Source organism: Stegodyphus dumicola, chromosome 12 (genome assembly GCF_044657685.1).
Source record: "Stegodyphus dumicola isolate Sdum_Otavi_A_Nest chromosome 12, ASM4465768v1".
NCBI classification, from domain to species: Eukaryota; Metazoa; Arthropoda; class Arachnida; order Araneae; family Eresidae; genus Stegodyphus; species Stegodyphus dumicola.
In genome coordinates this window covers 78,027,914-78,051,579 of record NC_140779.1, presented here as the reverse complement: position 1 = coordinate 78,051,579, position 23,666 = coordinate 78,027,914, and the positions used below count along the sequence as shown (strand labels likewise).

General features: G+C 29.5%; 1 protein-coding gene across 1 annotated transcript in view; it reads left to right on the top strand.

Annotated features, from left to right (window-relative positions):
• Positions 1–600: 600 nt before the first annotated feature.
• LOC118190386 (uncharacterized) overlaps positions 601–23,666 on the top strand; it is a 34,215-nt gene continuing 11,149 nt past the window's right edge. Inside the window, exons 1-5 of the mRNA XM_035361083.2 lie at positions 601–752; positions 4,896–4,973; positions 11,334–11,475; positions 15,030–15,162; positions 23,011–23,259. Coding sequence (XP_035216974.1) covers positions 4,898–4,973; positions 11,334–11,475; positions 15,030–15,162; positions 23,011–23,259 — 600 coding nt within the window. The 5' untranslated portion in view covers positions 601–752; positions 4,896–4,897. The remainder of the gene's footprint in view (positions 753–4,895; positions 4,974–11,333; positions 11,476–15,029; positions 15,163–23,010; positions 23,260–23,666) is intronic.

Below are 23,666 nucleotides of genomic sequence, written 5' to 3'. Positions count from 1 at the left end.
ATTGAAACCCTAGAGTGTAAATGTTTATAAAATCAAAAATTACACATTCCGCTTAAACAAATCTGAGGTAAAATTTAATGGTAACCTAAAACTTAACAGCTGTAATATTTCGCAGTTTTATAGCGCAGGTGTCTGGAATTGCGCAATTGCACGTTAACAAATATCAAAGCAAAAATGGTAGTATTAGATTCATAAAATGACGGAATACAGAAATTTGCCATACTTTCCGCAAATGAAAAGAAATTACAATTAGCTACATAACTGCAAGGAGGGAGAAATATACTAAAGGTTTTAAATCAAGTTTAGAATTAGAATGAAGCATATGTTTTAAAAGGCCTTGCATGAGTCATCTTCAGTAAAAACGAAACAGCTTTAAAAAATGTTCAAGTCACATTTTCAAATAAATGAATCATGGCTTGCACATAAAAGTTGCAATTTCTATTTTAGATATTAACGATTAAAAAGAAAACTGATAAAAATCGCATGTAAAGATTTCATCCAATTTTCTTCAAAAAGCAATTTATCGAAATACATTGTTTACAGAGAACCTAAGACCATTTTATAGGTGTCTTGCACCTGTTAAAAGCAAATAATCATTCGTTCATGACGGCATTTTAGTCACCAATATGTGATTCTGATTCAGTATAGAACATTAACGTGCAACGAACGTTACACATTGAAGAAATAAACATATTTTCGAGGAAAACTTAACGAACTAATTTGAGATACTTTTGCAACATAACCAGCAATAAGTAAGTGTCTTTTATTCATTCTACTTTCTTTCCTGATATTTTTTATACTTACTTAAACACTTTCCACTGAAAGCTCTTAGCAAGATATAATGTCACTTAAAAGCTAAAAATGCATCACTTATGTTTTTAGCAGAAATTGTACACTTTTTCGAAAATCGCTTTAATTAACTTAATTAGTTTGTGTCCAACTAAGCTTGAATTTTATAATTTTTTTAAAAACTTATATTCCATTAAGAACTATTTAGACTAAAAATGCAATTATTTTAAGATACGCTTTTTCTAAACCCAAAACTAGTTCACATACATAGTTTCACTAGTGAAATTCATTTATTCTGAACTTTCATAAATCTAATTTCCAGAGCTTCATTAAATAAACATTAATTAATGATTCTGAATTTTGAATTTAATTATTTTTAATTCCTCTAGTTTTAGCATCATCAAAAAATAAGAAGTTCCATAAAGCGTAACTTACAATTAATAATAAAACATAACATTTTCATAAAACATAACAATTCTTTTCTATTTAAGTGGCAACAATAATTTTTTCAGTATTTCCAACTCATAGTATTCACAACTAAACATTATTTTGTTTAATAACTAGCTGAAGTACCCTATGCCGGTAAAGTTAGATTGAGAGGTATGTATGTAACAACAGAGAGAACGATACCGCTGTAATCCTTCTCTAATAACGATGCAAAAAATACGATTCATAGTCATACGTTTTTCAATCTGTTGCGATATGGAATCCCCATAAAAATTTCGATATGAAAATAAGCTTATTCTCTCTCATTATAGTATTAGCAGCAATGGCATGCAGTTTTTAATGATTTTCGTCTTTCTAATCAAATGACTGTAAAACTTCACGGTCCATTCAATATTTCACCTATATTCAATTTTAGTCGATTAAATGTGGTAAAAAATTTATCATAATTGATCAGAAATCAATAACGCGAACAAACACACAAATAGACATTCTTCTTTATATGTATAGATTTTGTAAAATATACAGATTTTTGATTAACAAATTCTACGATTTCTTTATACTTTTGTATTTACTTTTTTTTTTTTTTTTTTTTTTTTTTTTTTTTTTTTTGCGTGGGTGTGTTTTTTCTTTGTGTATAAATTCATTGTATTATTGAAAATTGATGTTATTACTTACAATTTGGCCTTTTTTTACTTACGATTTGTAAGTCTCGTGTGATACTTTGTAATGGACGAGGATTTCTTTTTCTTTAAATAAATAAATAATAATAATAATAATAATAAACTCTACGATTTGAAAGCGAGCAGTAGCAACACTTTTCGGGGGGAAAAATTTTTTTTATCTCCAACGCGCAACACTGTTGCCACTCAGAAACATGAGTGCGAAAATTATCGTTTTTCCGAGTTTTGAATTAATATCTCTGATTTTAGCTTTTTTTTGGGGGGGGAAGTGGGCATCTACATTTTCCAGGACCCAGGAAAGAAATGTAAAAAGTTTGGTGACGATAGCTATAGTAGTGACTGAGTTATTAGAGGACAAATACATTGACTTTCTTCTTTATAAATATATATATATATATATATATATTTATTACGGGTTGATATTCTTTTAATTGTATTTCGATATTTAAAAATTTATTTCATTTACTTAACTGCTGCTTCAACAATTTAAAAAATATATTTTGTAGCAATTTCCTAATTATTTTAAGTATATTGGTCTGTAATTAATCATAAATATTTCAAGATTGATGTAAAAATTCAACAGTGTATATGAAATACATAATGCATATTTTCTGCTTATTCTCCTATTTTCTACAGAAAAATGTATTCTTCTATTATTGGACAGAAGCACCAAAAGAAAGAGTTAGTACATGAAGAAAATAAGCCTTACGAAATTAAGTCGTAAAAAAAAGACTATCATATTTTTGTAATTCATAAAATATTAATTCCAAAACTGGAGTTACATTCAGAGTTATACACAAAGCAAAAGACTATAGTGAATGTTTAACAGGAATGAGAAATGAATAACAAAGATAGTTGCATAAAATCTTATACTAATTTTTATTAACATGTTTGCACCAATCTTCAATCATGCATTTTTTATAGCACCAATATTTAGCAGTCAGATTATAACACTGATTTAGTCGTACTTTTTTCTTATCAAGATCAATAAGAGGAAATGCAGTTGAAAGGAATGAATTACTCCAAAATTTCTTAATAATTCCACAAATCTCTTTTATAGTTTTAAATATTTAATTTATTTTTAGTTCTTTTGCAGGTTCTAAATTTAATAATGTAGTTTCTTTTAGTTATGGATTCAAAATCAGTTATTTTAAAATATTATTTTTTAGAAGGAGATATGCTTAAAGTCAAATAATATTTTTCTTGAAAATATGCATCACATGTTTAGTATAACACTAAATACTGGTTACACTTAAAAGCACTCAGAAAAATGAATGCTGCGCAGGTATATAGCTAGAGATTTTTCCGCCCGGGGCGGTCCCTGTATTTGGTGTTTGGAGGGGTCCTTGAATTTTCGACTTCTCTTGTTCAGAAGTTAAACTAATAACTAAAAAATGTCAAAATGACATATAGGAAAAAAATTAAAACCTTTACGTTAATTTTTGAAACAAAACTTTAATTCCAACAATTTAAAATTGTACTATTGTTTTTCTTGTTTTTTATTCATAAAACCGTCGGGGACTGCATTATTTGGTGTTATGTAGTACAGACATATTTCTTAAATACAAAAGGAGCATTTATAGGTAATAAATACTTAAATGATTGATATTTTCTCCCAACTTGCAAGATTTACAGCAGTCAGGAACAAAGTTCGCTTTGATATTATGATATTTTTGGAGATTATATTTAAGAATAAACTGCGGAGTTAAAAACGATTGCTTTCCATGTCTGTGTTTCGTTTTCCCCAGCAATAACGAAAATAAAACTCGAATTATTTTTCTCTTAATCAGGAGTGTTTCCTTGTTAATTTCAAGATCAAGTCACAGTGATCATAACTTAGTTGATATTTGTATTTTTCATATGGGGAGTCAAGATTCGGACGAATAAAAAAAGGTGTTACAAGAATATATAGCTGTTGAAATCTTATAATGATTTCTTTAAAGGCTTATAATCTAGTGTAAAAATAGAATTTTTTTTCCTTCCTCGATTTCGTATGGCAATTCATAATCTTGTTTTCCTTCACCTGCCTCGATGATCCACATGATATTAGACCCTATAAAATTATGTTTTGCATGAATAATGTCACCCTCAGATGTGCCACTCGGGCAGACTGCCCCCCTTTAAGCTAAGCTACTCTTCAGTACCCTACTTTAAGCTACTCTTAAACGCAACGCGTAAAATTTACATGTTGAGTCCTGAATAATGTCTCAATAACTCCATGTTATCAAAACCCTCTAACTGAGAGTGACAGGATATAATTGGAATGCCTTGATAAAAACACTCATAATTTGATATCTTTAGTTAGATATTTCGGCTCTTAAAGTCTAAGAGATGGTCATAGGATGTCTGGAATATCTTTAGTGTGGAAATGAAATAAACGAGTTCATCCCTTTTCTTTCTTTCTTTACATTTTCTGATCTTACTTTCTTTTTTTATTTTTTAAGCAGTTTTTTTTATTTAATTTTAATCTTTCGTATTTTACAGAATTACAGCTTTCAATGATTTCTCAAAGCTACTGGATATCTTAAATAACAATAAGTATCGTAAATAACATTAAATAAAAGTAAACTTAAAATTTATATAAAAAGGCAAACAATAAAATATCGTTGCAAAAATAAAATATCATAGAGAAATGCTCTTAAAATGTTTAATTAGTTTGGGAAAAATGGCTAAATTTATGAATAAGCTTTCAACAAGAAATTATTTTAGAGCTAAATTCGAGAAGCCGTTGAATATAAAGTATTTCATAAAATCAGTTAAAACTTTCTTTTAATTATTGTAAAACCATTTATGACTGATTGCTTATTGTTTATAAATTTATAATCAAAAGAATGCAGAATACTAAAAATATAATAAAATAATATTTTTTGAAGAAATCGTTCTCTCTCTATATATATATGTCTAAAGAAAAATAAAAAAATCTTTCGAATAATATTTATTAAAACGTTTATTAATACTGCATAAATTTCTCTTTTTCAGATATGATTCTATTTATCGGTTTATTGTTTTTACCCATTTTGTCTTTTGCCGAACCGTATCCTGAGTCTCTGGTGTACGGTAAGTTTTACACGTTTAAAAAATAATTGTTTTCTTACCTATGCATTACTGAAACACAGAATCTTGTAAAAAATCAATAAACAGATAGTTTAAAATTTATAAAAAATTTCAACCGCGAAAGTGTATGCAAAAATAAAGTTGTAAGATTAAATATAATTTGCTTTTTAAATGTGAACGTGTTTAGCTTTTTTATGTCGTTAGATGACTTACCGTCCTTGTACTTTTAAGTCTATGGCACTAATGAATACAAAAAGTGTAAAATCAAATTAAAAGTTTGTTTGCATTTCGGATGTTAGATGGAAGTAAGAAAGTATAACAGTTTGAGAAGTCTGAAAATACAAAACACTAAAATATGCATAATACAGACAGTAAATTAAATATCCAGCTATAAGGCTCCTAAATATGCACGATTTCTCATCATAAATATTAACAATTCTTTTGAAGTTATTAATATTTATGTTTAACTGCTTGCCGAAATTACATGAGCCAGCCTACAGAACCAAAGTGTGGTTAGCAATACAGAAAAGCAGCTTTGCTGGTCGCTAGTAGTCAAAGAGCTAAAACCCTACACTTCTGGTAAGGCTGACGTAAGAGACAGAAGTATAGGACAGAATGAATGTAGAAATAAAATGCTACTTTAAAATAAATATTGCAAAGGCGGCTTAAATTTTATTTGTTATTTATTTTTTGTTATGTTAATAATTTATAAGCATTATTTTTTCATTGAATTTAAAATTCGTTTTTATTAAAATGCCAGTTATATTTAAATAGTAAAAGCCAAAATAATGAAAAAAATCTAAATTAGATTTATAAAACTATAAATTATATTTAATTCTGATGCATATATCAGTGTTAAGGTCAACAATAAAGTAAAATGCACTGCTTATACATAGCGATACAATTTTTGCTGTTGTGCGTTGATTTGCTTTTAGACTAGTTCTTTAATTTTAATTAGTTCCATGATGTTGCTTAAGTAAAAAAAAATGTGGGTCTTTAATTTCAAGAAAATGCAGTGGCAGATCAGATTGGCCACTCGTGAATGTTTCTGACGCCATAAAAGAATGTTATTAAATATTAATAGACGAAAGCTACCTGAAGAACCTGAACTTTAAGAATTGCAAAAAATTAAGTAATTGACTGTCTGTATATTTATATACCTAACTTATATTTATATGCGTCATAACGCATGAGACATGGGTGTAAGGCATGAATTAAGCTAGGCCCTTGCTATATAGTACCTGTTGAATAATATGCTATAAATATATTCTTATCATAATCTTTTCAAATAAAGGTAATTTGTTTTCATAAAATGGAATAAGTCCTTTTGTTTTATTGTATGAGATAGACAAGAAATCCATTAGAAATTGCAAACCGACTGCATTAGATGCCACAAAATATTTTACGAAAAGAAATTATGATACACGTTCATTTAAATAACAGAAACTTTTGCAGTAATCATAACTGCTCAGGCTGTTATTATTGTAATTGAGAATTACGCTCATGTCAGAGAGGAAGTAGCAGGAAAATATTGCTCAAAAGCATCTGCTTTCGAAAATTGTAAATTTACTTTTTTGGCAACAAAATCTCTGCTTTCAGATTCTTTGGTTAATACATGTATATATATTCATCAATACAATTATTAATTGTCGTCCTTGATTTTATTTTTCATGTATGCTATCAAAATATAAATCCTGGGAAAACTTCTAAATTTTTGGACTTAAGAACTTACCATAATGAACATTCTTAAAAGAGGCATGATTTGAAAAAAAAAAAAAAATTATTCGATTAAGATAGTGCCCCATGCACAACCATCTTAGTGACTACACCATTCCAATCTGGAAGATTGCTAAATATATCGAAAAGTTAATTATTTACAAGCTCGGAATAAAAGAAAATAATAATCGTAGTTACTTTGAAAGAAGGTAACTCCAAAAGCATAATTTCACAGACTGAATATCGTCGCAATTATTGCGTATCAGAAGTAAAAAATCCCAGTTTTCAAATTCAGACATCTTTTAACAGAAAATAATGACATATAGCTGTAGCCTTGTGCAGAACGTCAGAAAAGGTAGCAAAAAGTGGGAGAATTTCTACAAAAACCAGAAAATATCTCCCATGAAATTTATAACCTTTGTTAGCTTATTCTGGTTCTTGCAGTTACGAAAACTGTTTCTATTTTAACACTCGACACACTGCCGAATGAAGACTTGGTGCAAAGCACTTTGAATGTTTCGGTGCTCCCACAATACATTTACAGTCTTCCATTTCTTTTCTCTCTGTCTTGATTTAGCTGCACCAAGCATCCCACTGTAAATCCAGCAATAAAAATATTTTGTGATGCTCTCTCTTCTTGGTCTGAGTAACTTTCTATGGTGCTTCCTTTATCTTAATGTTAAGAACGTGCTTATTTTGCTTAATGGTTAATCCAGATCTCTGACTCGACCTACAGCATTAACAGTGATTCTATGCCATTATTCAAAGAGTATCTTTAGAAATACTAGTAAAATGGCGCTTTGGAATAATAATTTTAACAAATTTAGAAATGCTCCTGATTTCTGATATTTTGAGAATCATTTTGCAGATTTATATTATAAAAGTTGTTCAAAGATGCACATTACTTTACATAGGAAAGAAACGAAAACTTTCCTTCTTCTTCTTCTTTTTTTTTTTTTTTTTTGTAAACTTTTGTACAGTCATAAGGGTTTTTTTTTTTTTTTTTTTTGAAGCAAGAGACGTGAAAAGTGCGCTGCGCCTCTCTGGGATTCGAATGCGCGTCGAGTGTGCTTCCAGTTACACCACGAAATCATGTGGAAAGGGGAGAAAATCCCTTATAGAGGGAGACTGGGGATGAGGAGACCTAGTCGTCAAATCCTGCTGGGAACGAATTATCTTTCACCACCTTTTAGTTTGGGACCCACTGTACAGTTATTAGGGTTTTTTGTTGCTCGACACGTGAAATATAAGCACAGCCGTCACCGGGATTCGAATTGCGGACCTCCCGAATACGCATCGAATGTGCTTACAGAAGTCTGGCCTCAGTACAGTAAGATTTCTTAATAACAAGGTGCTCGTTTTTAGGTCTTAAATACGTTCTTAATCGGTCTTTATTTAGAAAAACTCGAATCTAACTAAACTTTATTTAGAAAAACTCGAAGTAGTAACATTGGCAATAATTATGTGGAAAGTTTAAGGTTAAAATTACATTATTAGAAAACTTACATGCATTCAAATATGCAGCTTGATGTGGGAATCATTTGTAAAATTTCAAAGGAATTAATTTCCACTTATCTATTTTTTCTTCATTAGCAGGAAAAGAAACAAAATTCTGAAGCATTTCTTTCTACCAGGAATTCTGCCGTCGTGACCATAATTAAATTAACATTCTTATTTTTCATTCAAAAACTTCTGCAGAATAGCATATATCATTCGATGGAAGACCTAGTAAGGACTTAAAATGTGATTTCTTCGAATGCTCTGTCGAGTGTAAATCCTTCCCATCCTGAAATCAGTTTTTAAAGATAATTGTTACCTCATAATTCTTTCCACTTCTATGATTCGTGACTAATCGATATAAAGTTTTGCCTTTCATGAAAAATACTCTCCGAAAAAAAAATGGGCCGTCGAGGCCGGACTAACCCCCTCCTTATTGTTTTCCAGTTGCTCCTTCGACTTTTATGCTGCCTTAGTTCAAAATTCATTTTCATTCCAAAATTCTTGGAAATGATGGAATACCAACTTTCTGAAATTAATGCCAGAAGTTCAGCATACTTTTGGCATTAATTTTAACATACCGTCTATAGGCTCGTCACGTTCCTGGTTCCAAGCACCAGGAAGCTAATAAATCATATATTTATCCTCCTGAACAGGATTTAATTTCCTTCATCTCGCTTGTAACGCATTAATAAGCATTTAATGAAATGTAATTGAACTTAAAGACCAAAAGATGCTTGAATTTTGTCAATTACTATAGTAAAAATTGTCTCTCATATTTATTCTTGTGAATCAATTTTGAGAAAAAAAATTAGAATTTAAAAAGTTGTTTTATAGATTTAAGACAGTTTTTATAATTAAAAATCGTTCTAGTAAACGAAAGGAAACAATTTGAACTTCCTCTTTAATTTAATATTTCTTTAGAATACAGATATTCTGCCTTCAATAATATAATAAGATTTCTAGAAGCAACTCTATCGGGATTAAATTTAGAAATATTCAATAAAAAAGTGAATTGAAACAAAGATATGTCATCAATCCTATTTTTCAGTGCTCTTTATGGTTTATTTTGGAATAATAGAAAGTATAAGCTTTAAATTATTTAACGACATCTCACGGTTGACAGAAAATACATATAGATTTTTCTTACGTATCCCATTAACGTTCCAAAATTAATTTAGCTATCAAATTAGTATTTGTGATATTGACATAAATGTAATATTTAGGAAATTAAAGTTTTAAATAAAATAGAAGTCATTCTGTAATTTCCATGCGGGTATAAATCTTGCGATATTTTTAAGTTACGTATATTTAATTCTGATAACATATAATATTAGGCAATTAGTATTAGAGCAGTCTCTACCAAGAGAGATTCAAATTTCTCTTTTGTGTTTGTTAAAAGCACGGTCTTTGTAAAAGATAAAAATATTTTTGAAAGAAGGGGCAATTTTAAAACTTGCCACATTTATTTACGAAGCTAAAATATATATCTCCATATTTTCTGGAAATCGTTGATAAAATATTTTCTTCTAAGAGGAGCTAAAAAATTAAATAGTGTAAAATGAAAGGATAGGATTTTTTTAATTCTTGTAGACAATTTTTAGAATTTCTATATAAGGTTCTTCTTAAGGTTCTTAAAAGCATTTTAGAATTCTTAGAATTTCTTACAATTTCTATTAGAAATTTCAGAGTTATCCGTCAGCTTATACTTTGTTACTTTTAAAAGTTAGGTCATTCTTTCTTTTTCTTTCTCCTTCTCTCTTTTTCTTTTCTTAAAAATTAATACAAAGTCTCATTCGATTCCCAAAAACAATGTTATGAATCTTAAATGCTATTTTCGCGAATATTCCAGAAAGTCGCCAAACTTACAATAAAATTTTCGGCAAGGCCAGTCGGGAACGAAATTGCTTATCTTTCGGGTTCTAACTGAACTATTCTTACAATTTTAATCTCTATTGCACTCAGAATGAAAATATCTATTATTCTATATAACAATAAACGCATAGATTCAAGCCAATTAAATTAAATGAAAAATAAACAAAAAATTATCAATATAAAATAAACAAAACAATACAAAACCTCACAACAATACAGGAAAACAAAAATACAATCAGGTATTTACAACAATATTTCCCCCAAAACAAAATATATACGATAAATATTAATGTTTCCTCTTTTGGACGGGAAAATAATGTCACAAAGTGATGGGACACTTTCTGCTCTATTAAACAACAACAATAATAATAATAATAATAATGTTTAAAGTTTTTTCTAATTAGTTTCCAAAACTATGATTTAATCTTTTTCAGGGTAGGTTCAGAGAAAATTTTTGTTAATTCTGGAGTACTTTTTCTTTCCTACTTGATTTTCATTATGAATTCTAATTTCTGTTTTAAAGAAATATTTTGCTTTTGGATCTTATATTCCATTTTATACCAGGTATGATTGACAAAATATATACACTGAGAATTTATTTTCAATACAATTTCATTTAAATGGTTACAGCTTTGCTTTACTGCATGATAAATAACATGAAATACCTTGATTTGTAAAACAAAACATTTGTATGATTTTCTGCTAGTTAGTTTTATTTCTATTTAGAATTTATATGATACAATTTTGATCTGCTTGATCATCCTAACCGCCCAGACGGTATAGTGGCTACGGGAGCCGAACGCGATACCAGAGGGCCTAGGTTTGAATCCCGGAGAAGGCATTGTTGTAACTGTTCGTCTCCTCATAGTAGACAAAGGGGGCCCACCTATTGGGTGTCTCCATAATAAAGTGACCACCACTTCTGGCATTAGTAGTAGTCACGCCGAAGCTGGCTGAGGGCCCGTCAATGGTTAAAGAAAAATATCTCATCCACGTGTACCAGTAACATTTCTGTTATAAGCAACAATAAAGAAAAAATGATTTATTCTTTCTGGTGGGCTCTCATCATCCCTCTGACGTGTTATGAACTTCTTAGTAATTATTAAATTTATTGTTACTTAACTTCAAAAAGTGCGTTAGTAACAAAGACTATTAGTTAATAACTCGAGTTTCAGAATGCCCTCTTTAGCTACTAAAGTGGAACCTGGAGGATTAAGCCGTATTTTGTTTAAAATTTTGTCTGTAACTGAAGTTTTTACTTTACTGTCCATCTAGCTATCGATAGCATTGAAGGTATTTTATATGAAATTCCTGAAGATGAAGATCCAGATGCGGCCATGTACCAGTTATCTGCGATGGGCGTAGTGCCGATTCTGACTGTTCTAGAAGAAGAATCAGAGCCAGAAGATATACCAAGGTAAATATACTTTCCTGTGATCATTGTTTGCCTCGCAATGATTCAGTCAATATTGCGCTGGACTGGTGCAATTTAATAACCTATGGTTATTTAACGTCTCAGTTCGTGGAGATTCGTATCTTATTGAAGAACGTAAAGCAATACACACAACTGTCGTGATACTTGCTCTAGCTCAGAATGAGAGTGTGAGTTTTTGTTTAATTCTTTTTGAGTTCTAGTGTTTTGAAATTGAGCTAACTCTAGTAGTTATCTATGACCTTTTCTGTTACTCAACAAAAAACAGTTTTTTTTTAAAAAAGCAAGATTTTTTTTTATTTATTAAGATAGTGGGATTTTTTAAGTTTTATTTTCTATTTATATACTAATTTACGTGGTTTATGGCAAAATCTGAACATAAATTAAAAGTTATTAATGTACTTTGTTCTTAGTAAGGTCATAAATTTAACAATAACTTTGAATACAGAAGAATGTTTGTGATTTGTAAAAAAAAAGTATTTTTTACTATATTCTCTACTATATCTAATACAGAAGAATGTTTGTGATTTGTAAAAAAAAAGTATTTTTTACTATATTCTCTACTTCCATTAATATATTTATGTAACCTAATGGTAAACGGAAAGCTATTTGAATAATGAAACCATTAAGTAGGATTTTACTAAAATTAGTATGTGTTTAAGATTTTATAGCTGACTGCAGCCTTATAAAATTACAACGAAAAACATTGGCATTACCATCCTATTGACATTCTCTTAGCCTTTTAGAAAAACCTTGTTTAAAAAGCTATATCGATTTCGACTTAGCAGTAAATTTCGATGTGTTCTTTTTAATATTTCTGTTAGTTTCAAAGCATTGTTAGTGAAATAAATTAATTATTAATAATTATTAGGAAGGTAATATTCCATTCTTGGATTTGCTTCGTTTTTTGATATAAAAGACAAAAATTGGCGAAATTTAATTTTTGTTATTATTTAAAAAGATTGAACAAGAACACAGGCGCATAATAAATTTTGAAGGTGAGAAACAGGACATTGGCTTTTTTTCTTAAAATGTATCAAAGCATTTCATTCGACGTAAATATCCAACAATAATTCGTTTTCTTCATCTGATATACGAGTAAATAAATTTTTTTAAATATTCCTGTTACACTCCGCTTTTTTAATTGACTGCATGGAATGTTTCGGTAAATTTAATTAGTGAAAAAATAATTAATAAAAAATAAAATCGAAATAATTTCAGATTTTTACGATTATCCGAACGGATTTGTTAAGGTTTTTACTCTCTCTCTGAGCCCGCAGTCTATCAGTCTGCTATTGTACTCACGCCTGCTAACACATTTTTTTTATACTTTTAGCTTTATAATTAAGCACCATTTTCTTCGCACTTGCTCCATACCCAATTCAACAGTAAAAGTGCAAAAAATTTAAAAGCAGCATGCCAGAACATGTTTAGAATATTCGATGCAGTGTTAAGTGTTAGCATACATTTTCTAATTTGTTTCCGCTTTTCTCAGTTTATCGTACCAATGTTCAGTTGTTTTAGTAAAATAGGTTGCGAAACTTTTTTATTATAATATTATTGACGTTTTGTGTGTTAACGTTATTTATTATGCTTTTCGTAATTACGCCACATAAAATTCAACTCAGCAGCAAAATCACAAAATATTTAAAAACAGTATATTTTAGAATTTTCGACAGACTTGTGCCCTGGAGATAAACATGTTTTATACATACAGTGTTGCCACTGCTCGCTTTCAAATTATTGAGTTTGTTAATAAAAATTCATTAGATTTTTGTGAAATATGAAATATAAAATTCGGGCTTCCAGGTGCACATGTTCAGGTGAAGAACTACGTTATTAAAAGTTTGATGTCTTTACAGTCATTTTTTCACAATGCGAGAAACATGCAGATTCTTCATTATTTAATTTTTTTAAATAATATAAAGCGATATTAATGGGTAGTAACAATTTAAAAAGCGATACAGCCATTTATAGTGATTGAACGTAAAATCCCTTTTCGAGACTAACAGCCCATTTGGGCTAACGTCTTTTTGGACTAAAAAAAGGGGAGTTTAGTAAACCTTTTATTACAAAAAGATTATGTTTAGCTTATTATGTTTAATCCAATGATTCTTTCAATTACATTTATTCTTTTAGTAGGATTTAAAATTGAATTAAAAAAAAAGATCGAACGGAGAACTTAAACAACTTTGAAATATTAATATTACGAGGTGTATTCGACATTTTTTATTGTGTGTTGAATTTTTCTTAAAAAATAAAAATCATATTCATTATCTTTATCATTATCATTTCATATTTGATTTCCCTGTTTTGTTATTTTGAAAAAGATAATTTGTAATCATGTTGAAGAGAATGATAACACTCTTACAACAGGCTACCGACACTATTTATGTTTTACTATTAATTGTTATTCTGTTACATACAGAGAGGCAAAACTCAACAATCATCTAAATTTAAAATAATTTTGAAAAAGATAAGTACAAGTGCAAAATTAAGGATATAAAGCATATTTTCTTTTAAGTTTATTTATGACCCATATTTCTTAAAAAATCCACCTTTTTCGTCCCAAATAACTTAATTTTTCCTGTCCGTTTTCTACTGCTTTTCTTAAAACGTTTCTTTAAATTTCGTTTTACTTCTGTATTTTGACTTTCACGCCTCTCAGTTCTCGAGAAGTCGGTTTATTCCCTCGGACATGTTTTTCAAATATATCTCTAAAATGAAGTGAAGAGTTGAATGATTGGACCAGACAGGAGAAAGGCTTTTGAATGCTGCCATTGTGCGAAGTAACACGGCTGCCAAAAATCCATTTTAAGTGCAGTAATCTTTGTTTTACTTGGATGCCTGCTGGAAAAGAATTACAAGACTGCTTTTGGAAAAATAACTTGAAAAAATAATGTAATTTTGATTCTTTCTGTGATGCTGAATTTCTTTGAAATGCATTTAAGAGTTCTTATTAAATGCAAAAAGAGAAACATTTTAAAATTATACTAAAAGCAAAATTTTGAAATTAATATTTATGCATTACTTGCTTCACTTCTATAAGACCTTTTTAACTCATTCCCTATTAGTCAGGGGGGAAGTAAAGAAACTAGTGATTTATAAATTACTATATATATATTCATTAGCATTTTGGGGCCCAGGAGCGGCCAAACGGTCTCTGAACACTGGAGGTTCGAATCCGGCTGCTTGGGTTTTTTCGTGGTTTTCCGCATGTGTAACGTGTATACGAGCCAGTTTCCCTTAGAAAGTCCTCCACGAAGGCATCCCTTCCCTTAGGCAGATAGCCCTCGAGGTTTTGCCATAATTACACACACACATTAGCATTTTGGTTAAAATTTGTAATTTTTGTAATAATAATTTGTAATAATAAGTTTAGACTGTATTATATTTTCGTTAGAAATATTTTGTTTTATGTAGTACGTATTGAAACAAACACTCTGTTTTAAGAAAATATCACATAATTAAGCTAATAACAGAGCTTAAATAGTCAGTTTTGTTTAAAATATATCCTTAATTCGTGTATTTTCTTGTAGCGAAGGAGATAGTGCTTATTACGATCAACTTGCTGATACGAAGAAGCGTCTTGATGACGTAATCCTGCGTTTAAACTTAGTAAAGAGTGCTCTGCAGAAAGGAGATACTCATGTCAAACAGGATATTGAGAAAGTAAGAGACAGCTGAATTTATTAAGTGAATGTTTGTTTAAAATAATTCCTTAATTTTTTGTGTTAAAATTTATATTTTATAAAACTACACTGTTTTTCAAAGTTGTAATGCCTTTTTAAAACATTATTTTTAAATTTCTTAGTCACTTAAGGCTTGTGTTTAAGACTGTAAACTCGTTTCGTAGTGTGTTTTTTTTTTAATCTGTCAATTGTTTCATCTATTTTTCCTCTAGTACATTTACGTGAGCTTAGTCTTTTTTAATAATTATAAACAAAATCAATGAATAACATTTTGATTAACATACTTGTTTTCATAATAAATAAAATTAAAAATGTTCCGTTCAGCTGATAAACATGAGATCAAACATATGTGCACATCATTTAGTTAACGTGAAGGCTATGGTGCCAGGCTTAAAAGTTATGTGTAAGCTGATCTTCAAAATAACATAAATCAGGATAAAAATTGTTACATTTTTCATCCTCTAAATAGTTACATAAAAATAATTCTCTTATGAGAAAAGCTATTCAAAGAATCCTATTTAGAATAAAATAAGCAAAACATAAGCCGTATAAATGCTTTTGTTGCTCTAATTCCAAATACTTTAGGAATATATATATAAATTAGCCACTTTATTTCTTCAGACAATGGAAAACTATTTAAATATTTACTTATAGGAAAACCTGCTTTCGTAGAAAATTCCCTTGTTTAATACAGTGCCCAATTAATTACTTAATCAGTTGGGTTCTGAATTTCGAATCAACTAAACTATCTTATTCAGTCCTAGCTGGGCTTATTAAAGCAAAGTATCCAAGATAATCCAAAGATTTAAAGTTTTTTAAATATTTGGACAACAGCATAGATCTAGGCACGCAGAATTTGGTAAATTTGTAAAATTTTAAGTGTAAATCCTTCGCATATGTTTCAAGCTGCAATTTCCTCAAATAAGATAAAACATTTTATGAAAATATTTTAAATTGTCGAAAATTCTTCAAATATATAATCTATAACTTTTCTACTTCCTTGTACAAAGTAAAAAGGAAGTATTGTAATCGCGAAAAGTTTCAGGCAGCATATTTCAACGAAAATATCCATTTTGACCGCTATCGAATGAAATTTAACGATGGTTTTGCGCGATATCTGTACGTAAGAACAGAATAAAAGACTTTTCCTCCAGAAAAATTATAAATCTGCTTTAAAATGAATTCTGAAGAGAATTTTTCGTGGCGTCTGTACAAACGTATCTCGCATAACTCAAAAACGAGTAGCCTCAGAACGTTGAAATTTTGTATATAGAACTGCTATAACATGTAGATGTGCACCTCGTATTTGGGTTGCAAACGTATATAAATATATTCATATATATATCCACTCTGTTACCCGACTCAGTGATCTCAGGTTTTTTTACTCTTGTATGTTTGTAAATTGTACATTTTTTGCTTTCAAAATGATTGAATTATGTTGTTCTTATCTTCCGGTTAAGGTTTTTATGCCTTTAGTAAATCTGTATGCAATATTTTTAGAATTATCAACAATTTTAAAGTTGTTTAAGTGCCGCTAAGCCTAATGATTTTTTTGATGGCGGCATTGCTTGTTTACATTTGAAACAGCGTAATAGTGGATTTGTTGCCAATCTAGAGAAACTTAGCTTCGCAACAACAAAGATAACACCTTCATTTATTATTGCGAATTAAATCATGCTTAATCCTTTCTGGAATTTTTTCGAGGAAATAAGTATTAAGATTTACTTCGTAATTTTTAATACAGATATTTTGAGTTTTTATGTAATTTTGCCTTGTCGCGAAATCAGAGCTGAATTAATTGAATGAGAAATACTCAATCGTCTGTGAAAACTGTTTCCTTTTTGTTTTATTAGCTTAATTTCTTTTATACATCGTTATAGCTTTATTATAGTACTTGAATAGAATATGTGGCAACGATTAGATAATTCTTTAAATGATATAAATTTTGTGCATTCTGAGTTATAATATGAACGAAATATAATAGTGCTAAGTGAACCTAGCGTTAGAGTGTCACTTTGGTAAACAAATAGAGTGAATTTTAAAGAATGCATTTATACTATTGTGGTTTATGCGCTGTCGTCGAAGTAGATTTATTTCAAACCAATAAGTTTAAATGAAATGCAAGAAAAAATGCGTATAATTTAATATTCCTTACAAGGAAGTCATGTGGTGTACACATCAGATTTTTTTTATATAATCCCCGTAGAGTAAAGTAAAATATAAACAATGTTTTAATTAGTTAAAAAGGTTTGTAGGTTACAATATATTTATATGAAGAATTTACTGATATTATTTAAAAAGAAACCTATGACTTACAGCCTCTCTCTCTTTTTTTTTTTTTTTTTTTTTTTTTTGTTTATATTGATTTATATGCTACCAAACGAAAGTTTCTCGTTTTTACCATTAAAAGTTTCGTCTTTGATGAAATAACATTTTAAATACGAGGTCCCCTTCAAAGTGTTTATTAAGCATTATTTTTCCCAATTTTGCTCACGTGGGTAACTGAACATTTTTTAAAATTAATTAATATATAATTAATGTTCTATTAATTAGAATTTACAGAAGAATTATATATTTCAAAACCCTTTGCAGTGTTGTATTATTTCCATAAAATTCTATACCTTATTTTAATAAACTTTGTAATAAAATCTGCAGTTAACTGTTTCGAACAGTCTGTACATGATACAAAGCACATTTTTTGCTAATTATATTTTAGAATCGATGCTTAGGCAGTTTTTGTAATAGAAATACGGACCAAGACTTAATTTGTAAACTAACGGGTGTCGGAGTCACGTGGAAGACTCTATGAGTTATGTTAAAAGTGATGAAGAAAAATAAATAAAGCAAGAACTGAAATATTGTTAAATTAAATTAAAATTTAATGAGGTATAATATTTTAAGAAATTACGTTACTTGAATAATAAATAGGTTAAAAATTAAGTTAAACTACTAAAAAAGTTAAATAAAATAATAAAATAAATAAAAAGCATGTATAAGAAAAATAAATTTTAAAAGAAGTGTCATCAAAATTAAAGGAAATAATAAAAAATACATAACGCGGGAAACTGAATAATAAGAGGTTATAAAATCAAAAACCAAAGACGATAAATATTTTGAATGGCATTCTTCGCAGTCACATAAAATTGTCTCTTTATGTTGGCATCTGATGCATTTAAAGTCTTCTTGACCAGAGGAGTAGTGCTTAAAAAAGTGCCTTTTCTTAAAGTACATTTGGAGATTTTCTTCCTGGGTCATTTGAGTGTTGTTGGGCATTATGTTTTCCCCAAATAAAATGTGACGTTCTACCTAGTATCAAAATCAGTTTTATTAGCTGCTAAATAAAATGTTGCAGCAAATGCAGAATTTTGTGTTGATATTACTATTCATTTATGTGAGAAAGTAGCGGAACTCATCTTATCTGAGATTTCGGTGCGCTCTGGGTGGAACTATGAATTCACCTTGCAAAGTTCTTATTTTAAACTAACCAGTTATCATGATTTGAATTTGTACTATAACTTTTTCTTTCCATATCTTTTCCAGAAGACAGATAGTTAGTTCACTGTGTATTAAGCTAAGGTTTTTGGTTCTTGAGCGAGAGAATGTTTCTGGCATATGCGCTGCATGGTTAGTTTCTGCCAGCTCTGTTTAAAATGTAACTATCTCGGCTATGCGTTCTCTCGCTGCCGATACTTCAAACTGACGCGCCAGTGATTTATTTAGTCAGCTTATAGTTTAGCGTTTAACTGTGTAGTCTTAGCTTACTAATCAAAGTTAAAAATTTATTTGGATGTTTTTATTAATTTGCATCACAACAAGCTGTGGTAATTCGTAGCCCTTACGATCAAAGTTTTGTTTAAATAAAAAGGTTGTTTCAAAACTTTCGTAAGACTGTTTTAAAACAAAAATCATCTCAGAAATCTCAAAACATCTCAAATAGCTCGCTACATATCTGTTAGGTTATAGGACTTACGTTCCAGTATTAGAGGAAGTAATAATCTTGTAATCCCAAAACTGAGAAGTGCCGAAGCCAGGCTTGGGGATAAATATAAATTTTGACATGCACACAAGTTTTTTGAAAGAACAAACTTCTTTTTATTTACTTTTTAAATTACAAAGTAAGCATTTTATTAAAATTTCTTTTATTATGAGACCAGTATATATTTCACATAACACGTTATTTAGAAGTCAGTCACTGAAGTATTGAAATCAGAGGCGCAAACGCGTAACTTGTGGATTATTGTTTTAAAAAGATTTCGAAAATCTCTTTGAAATACTGAATGTGTTTTCAGTACCTGTTAAAAGGTGTTCTGTTATTGAGGAGAAAATTCAGACGATTTTGAGCTTTCGAAAAGTATTTAAATCCTCTTCACCAAATGAGCCCCACCAGTGTCTAAGTGGTTAAGATAGATGGACACTGGTAGTTCGAACTCAAGCAAACGGGCTAGTTATATGCTTGGTTTTCGGAGTTTTCTCTGTGTGTAATGTAAATACAAGCCACTTTTCCTTAGAATCTTCTTCATGAAGGCATCCTTTCCCTTAGGCAGAATTCCTTCATGTGGTTTTTCATATTCAAACAACCATAATCAACCAACCCTCAACCAAATGATCAGACATACTGAATTTCATCTTGAAATGCTGCCCATTATTTCAAAGGTTGTAAATTTTAGAAAATTAGCGTAATAATAAAAAGGATTATAGAGAGGGAAGACATGTTTTCACACCCCTTTAGGTAGTGAAGAAAGCATTGTCAAATCTTTTCTCAATCATGGTAACTTACTGAACATACGCACGTATACATATTGTTATATAATAATGTTTCAAAAGAATAAATTGAATTTAAATACAAATTAAATTAATTCTTTGCGCCATTGCTGCAAGGAATGAAATTTAAATTTAAATTTAAATATAAACATGTGTATGTAAAAAGCAAATTTAAAGATCTACAATATAATTTAAATTCAGACAGCATAAGTAAATCAAGTGCAAAACCAAACCATGAAAATGAATTCACCAATTTAGCAAATTTAAATTAATCTAAAAAAATTTTAAAAAAATGCATAAGTGACTGACTGTTATATAATAATGAATATATACTATGCGTACCAAACATTACACATTTATAAAATTTGTTTCTTTAAGCATGTCTTTTTAATTTATGATTTGATCTAATTAAGACGTTTTCGTTAATCACAGTAGGCAAAAAAGGTTATTCCTCCGGTCAGTAACATTAAATTAAAATGATGATTGATTGATGCAATTTACTGAAATAAGGATTAGGATTCATTACACAATTCAAATAATGATAATAACAATCTTCTTAAGAGTGATGAAAAACTGCTACCTGTGATGAAAAACTGCTACACAAACTTAAAGCTAGTCGTGTGAATTCGGGCACAGTTCAATAGATGCAAAAACAAGCAAAGTAGATTTATAATTTCTCTGTGTTTTTTTATTTCTTACTATGTACTCATTATTAAAACGAACCGTTAAAGCTACATTAGCAGAAAGCTTGTTGTCGGACTTTAAGAACACTGCATTGCTTTGATTTCGCTGTGTAGCAATTTGTGTTTCCCCGTCTCCGTGGCCATTGCAAATACTTTTAAATGCACTCAGAGTTTGATGTAGCCAAGCGTAGACAGGCATTTGCTTCGAGAAGACCTCTTTCATGGGGACTTTCACTTAGTATTTAAAAAATATGAAAGTTTTCCTAATTTTTTAACTCCAGGTCTTATAAAATTAGAGAAAAAAGAAAAACTTTCAGAATTCTCTCATTTTCCGAATTTTTTCATCACTTTTCTCCACTATCCTTGTCCAGTTTGCCTTTAATCAATTAATTTAACCTAATCTTTCACAAAAAACTGGCTTAAAATATATATGCTTAATATTTCTACAACAGATAATATATTGAAATAAAAACAAAACATACAAAAAAGGAAAATATTTTGTTCTTAGCTTAAATAATTTTTGAAAAAGAAAAAAGTATTGAATTTTTAGATTATTTCATCAAGTATTTTATGTAGTTTACATCAGCGATATCTCCTGTGTAAAGAGAAAATAAAATAAAAGAAGGAGCCTTCTACAATATGTTCTGGGAAGGGCCGACACTTCTGTAATTCGATTTACACTATATGACTGACTATATGGTCTATCCAATTTTTTTTTTGAGAGCAGCGCTGAAATTCAAGATGTCTGTTTACAAACCTACCCTCCGCCTACTTGCAAATAAAATATATAATCGATGCGGCAGTAGGTATAATAAATAAATAATACACACTCATGACGTTTCACTCACGTTTCATTTGCTTATAATTTAAATTTACATTACTAGTACCCACAGTTTAAGTAGCAAGTATATTTTGTTCTAAAATAAGGAATAATTAAATAAAACTATATTAGTTACTAAAAATTAGATGTTTTTGAATCTTTTGATATTTTAGGTCTAATTAAAAAATAGTTAGATAAAAAAACAATAGGAAATAAAAGTAAATTCTTAACAAAAGCCCAGATTTTGAATTTTATGTTAATAATAGAAGCTTTACCAGTACAGTTTTTTATTGTAGGAACTTGTGGATTTTACTTTCTACTCAAGTTTAGTATGAACAGTTTCTTTAAAAGTAGATATATATTCATTTTAAAGAAAATTAATATTATCTTCCCTCGCTGGATAAAAATTTTATTCAGTAAAATTTAATACTGAAATATTACTCCAAAATAAGAAATATTACTCCAGTCCATCAAATATCGTTAACATTTCGCAGTGTGCTAGTAACAGAAACGGATTAAACTACTTTACACCCCCTCAGGTAGTGAAGAAAGCATTGTCAAATCTTCCTTCAATAATGATAATTTACTGAACACGCACGCATTTTTTTCTTATTTTTATATCAAATAAGAAAAAGGTATTACCACGCTTTTACGCCAGAAAATTCTTAACAGGCAGTTCGCAACTAAAATAACTATCGAAAAATGTAGCTTTCAAATGTAAACAACTGATCAAAAATACCATACAGGATATTTGATATTTTAACCTACTTTCGTAGATAGAAGAGAAGCTCGCCCCTCCTTGATATAATAAATATATCCGAAGGGACAGATTTAGCTCCGACTCAGGGAATCGTTCGAGTTTGAAGAAGTTGTCCTAGTTAGATTAGTCCTTGCGGAAATGTCCTACATTAACTGCGGGTGTATTATAATTTTATTAAAATAGAATCATTCAAAAGGGTAAATCTCTCAAGCATATTTACAAAATTATTGTTTTGGGAAAAAATGCTTAAAGATGAAAATTTTCGAAAACTTGCAGAAAATTTTTTATAGAGTAATTTTTTCGTATTAATTTCAGTGTATCATTCAAGTGCGTCACTTTTTTTTAACATAGAGTACAACACTGGAAAATAGATTAGAAAATACATTTAAATGTAAAATAGCAAAAATTGAAGATTCGTGTCTTTGGTATAACGGTATGGTATAATGCTGATTAAATTTGAAATACTTTAAACATTTAGTATAATTCTAATTTCATGATAAGTGAATAATTCTAGTACTCAGTTTTTCTAACCTACGGACCACTGAATTGTTTTAATATATAGATCTATCTTATTCTAAGGTATTTCCCATCATAACATTTTTAGCGACGTTTTAGTTGATTATAATCTTATACTATTGGCATATGAGCATTCTTACCCATTATTGCCTAAGTAATATCCGGTAGGTAAAGCTACGAAACCCTATTTCATAAATAATTTGATAATATATTTACTATATGATAGACAAACTTTTATTTATCAGGAGTTACTAATATTTATACTTTGTCTTTTTACTTTTGTCACAGTCTATTAGAGAGCTTAAGAAGATGGAACGCGATCTAAGAACGGATGTTTACAGTTATTCAACTTCCATGCATAAAGGCATATCTTTCAGCTGGAGTGGTGGAAAGCCATCAGTCACAACTGAAAGTGAGGCCACTGTATCTATGCAGACACCGATTGACTCATCTACAACAGATGCAACTAACGCGAAGGAGGAGGAAGTGATTGATACTCCTTTTGGAAAGGATTATTATATGACTGAAACTAAAAAGGTAAGCTCTAAAGACAAAATTTTGCAGTGTGATCTGTCTACATATTTAATAATTAATGTATTTAATAGATATAAGATGACACGAAGCTTTACGGACTGAAATTTTAATTCACATACACTCAGTATTTGCGCTTTAAAGTCGTTTTTATTCAGGAATTCAATTACTTAAAAGCTATTGTGATGTAGTGTGAATTAAGTGAATAAAAATCCTCCTTTTTAAACATAAAACTTCTATTAAGTAGTTACACACAATATATAAGTAGTTGCACAAAATATATACAATGTTTTGGATGTAATAAAACAAATATGATGAAAAACGGACAGCATTATAGCTGCCGTTTGGATGTAGTCTTTTTTGAGTCCGATGTTCGATACTTAATGTTCTTTCAAATAACGCCAAAAAGCGCA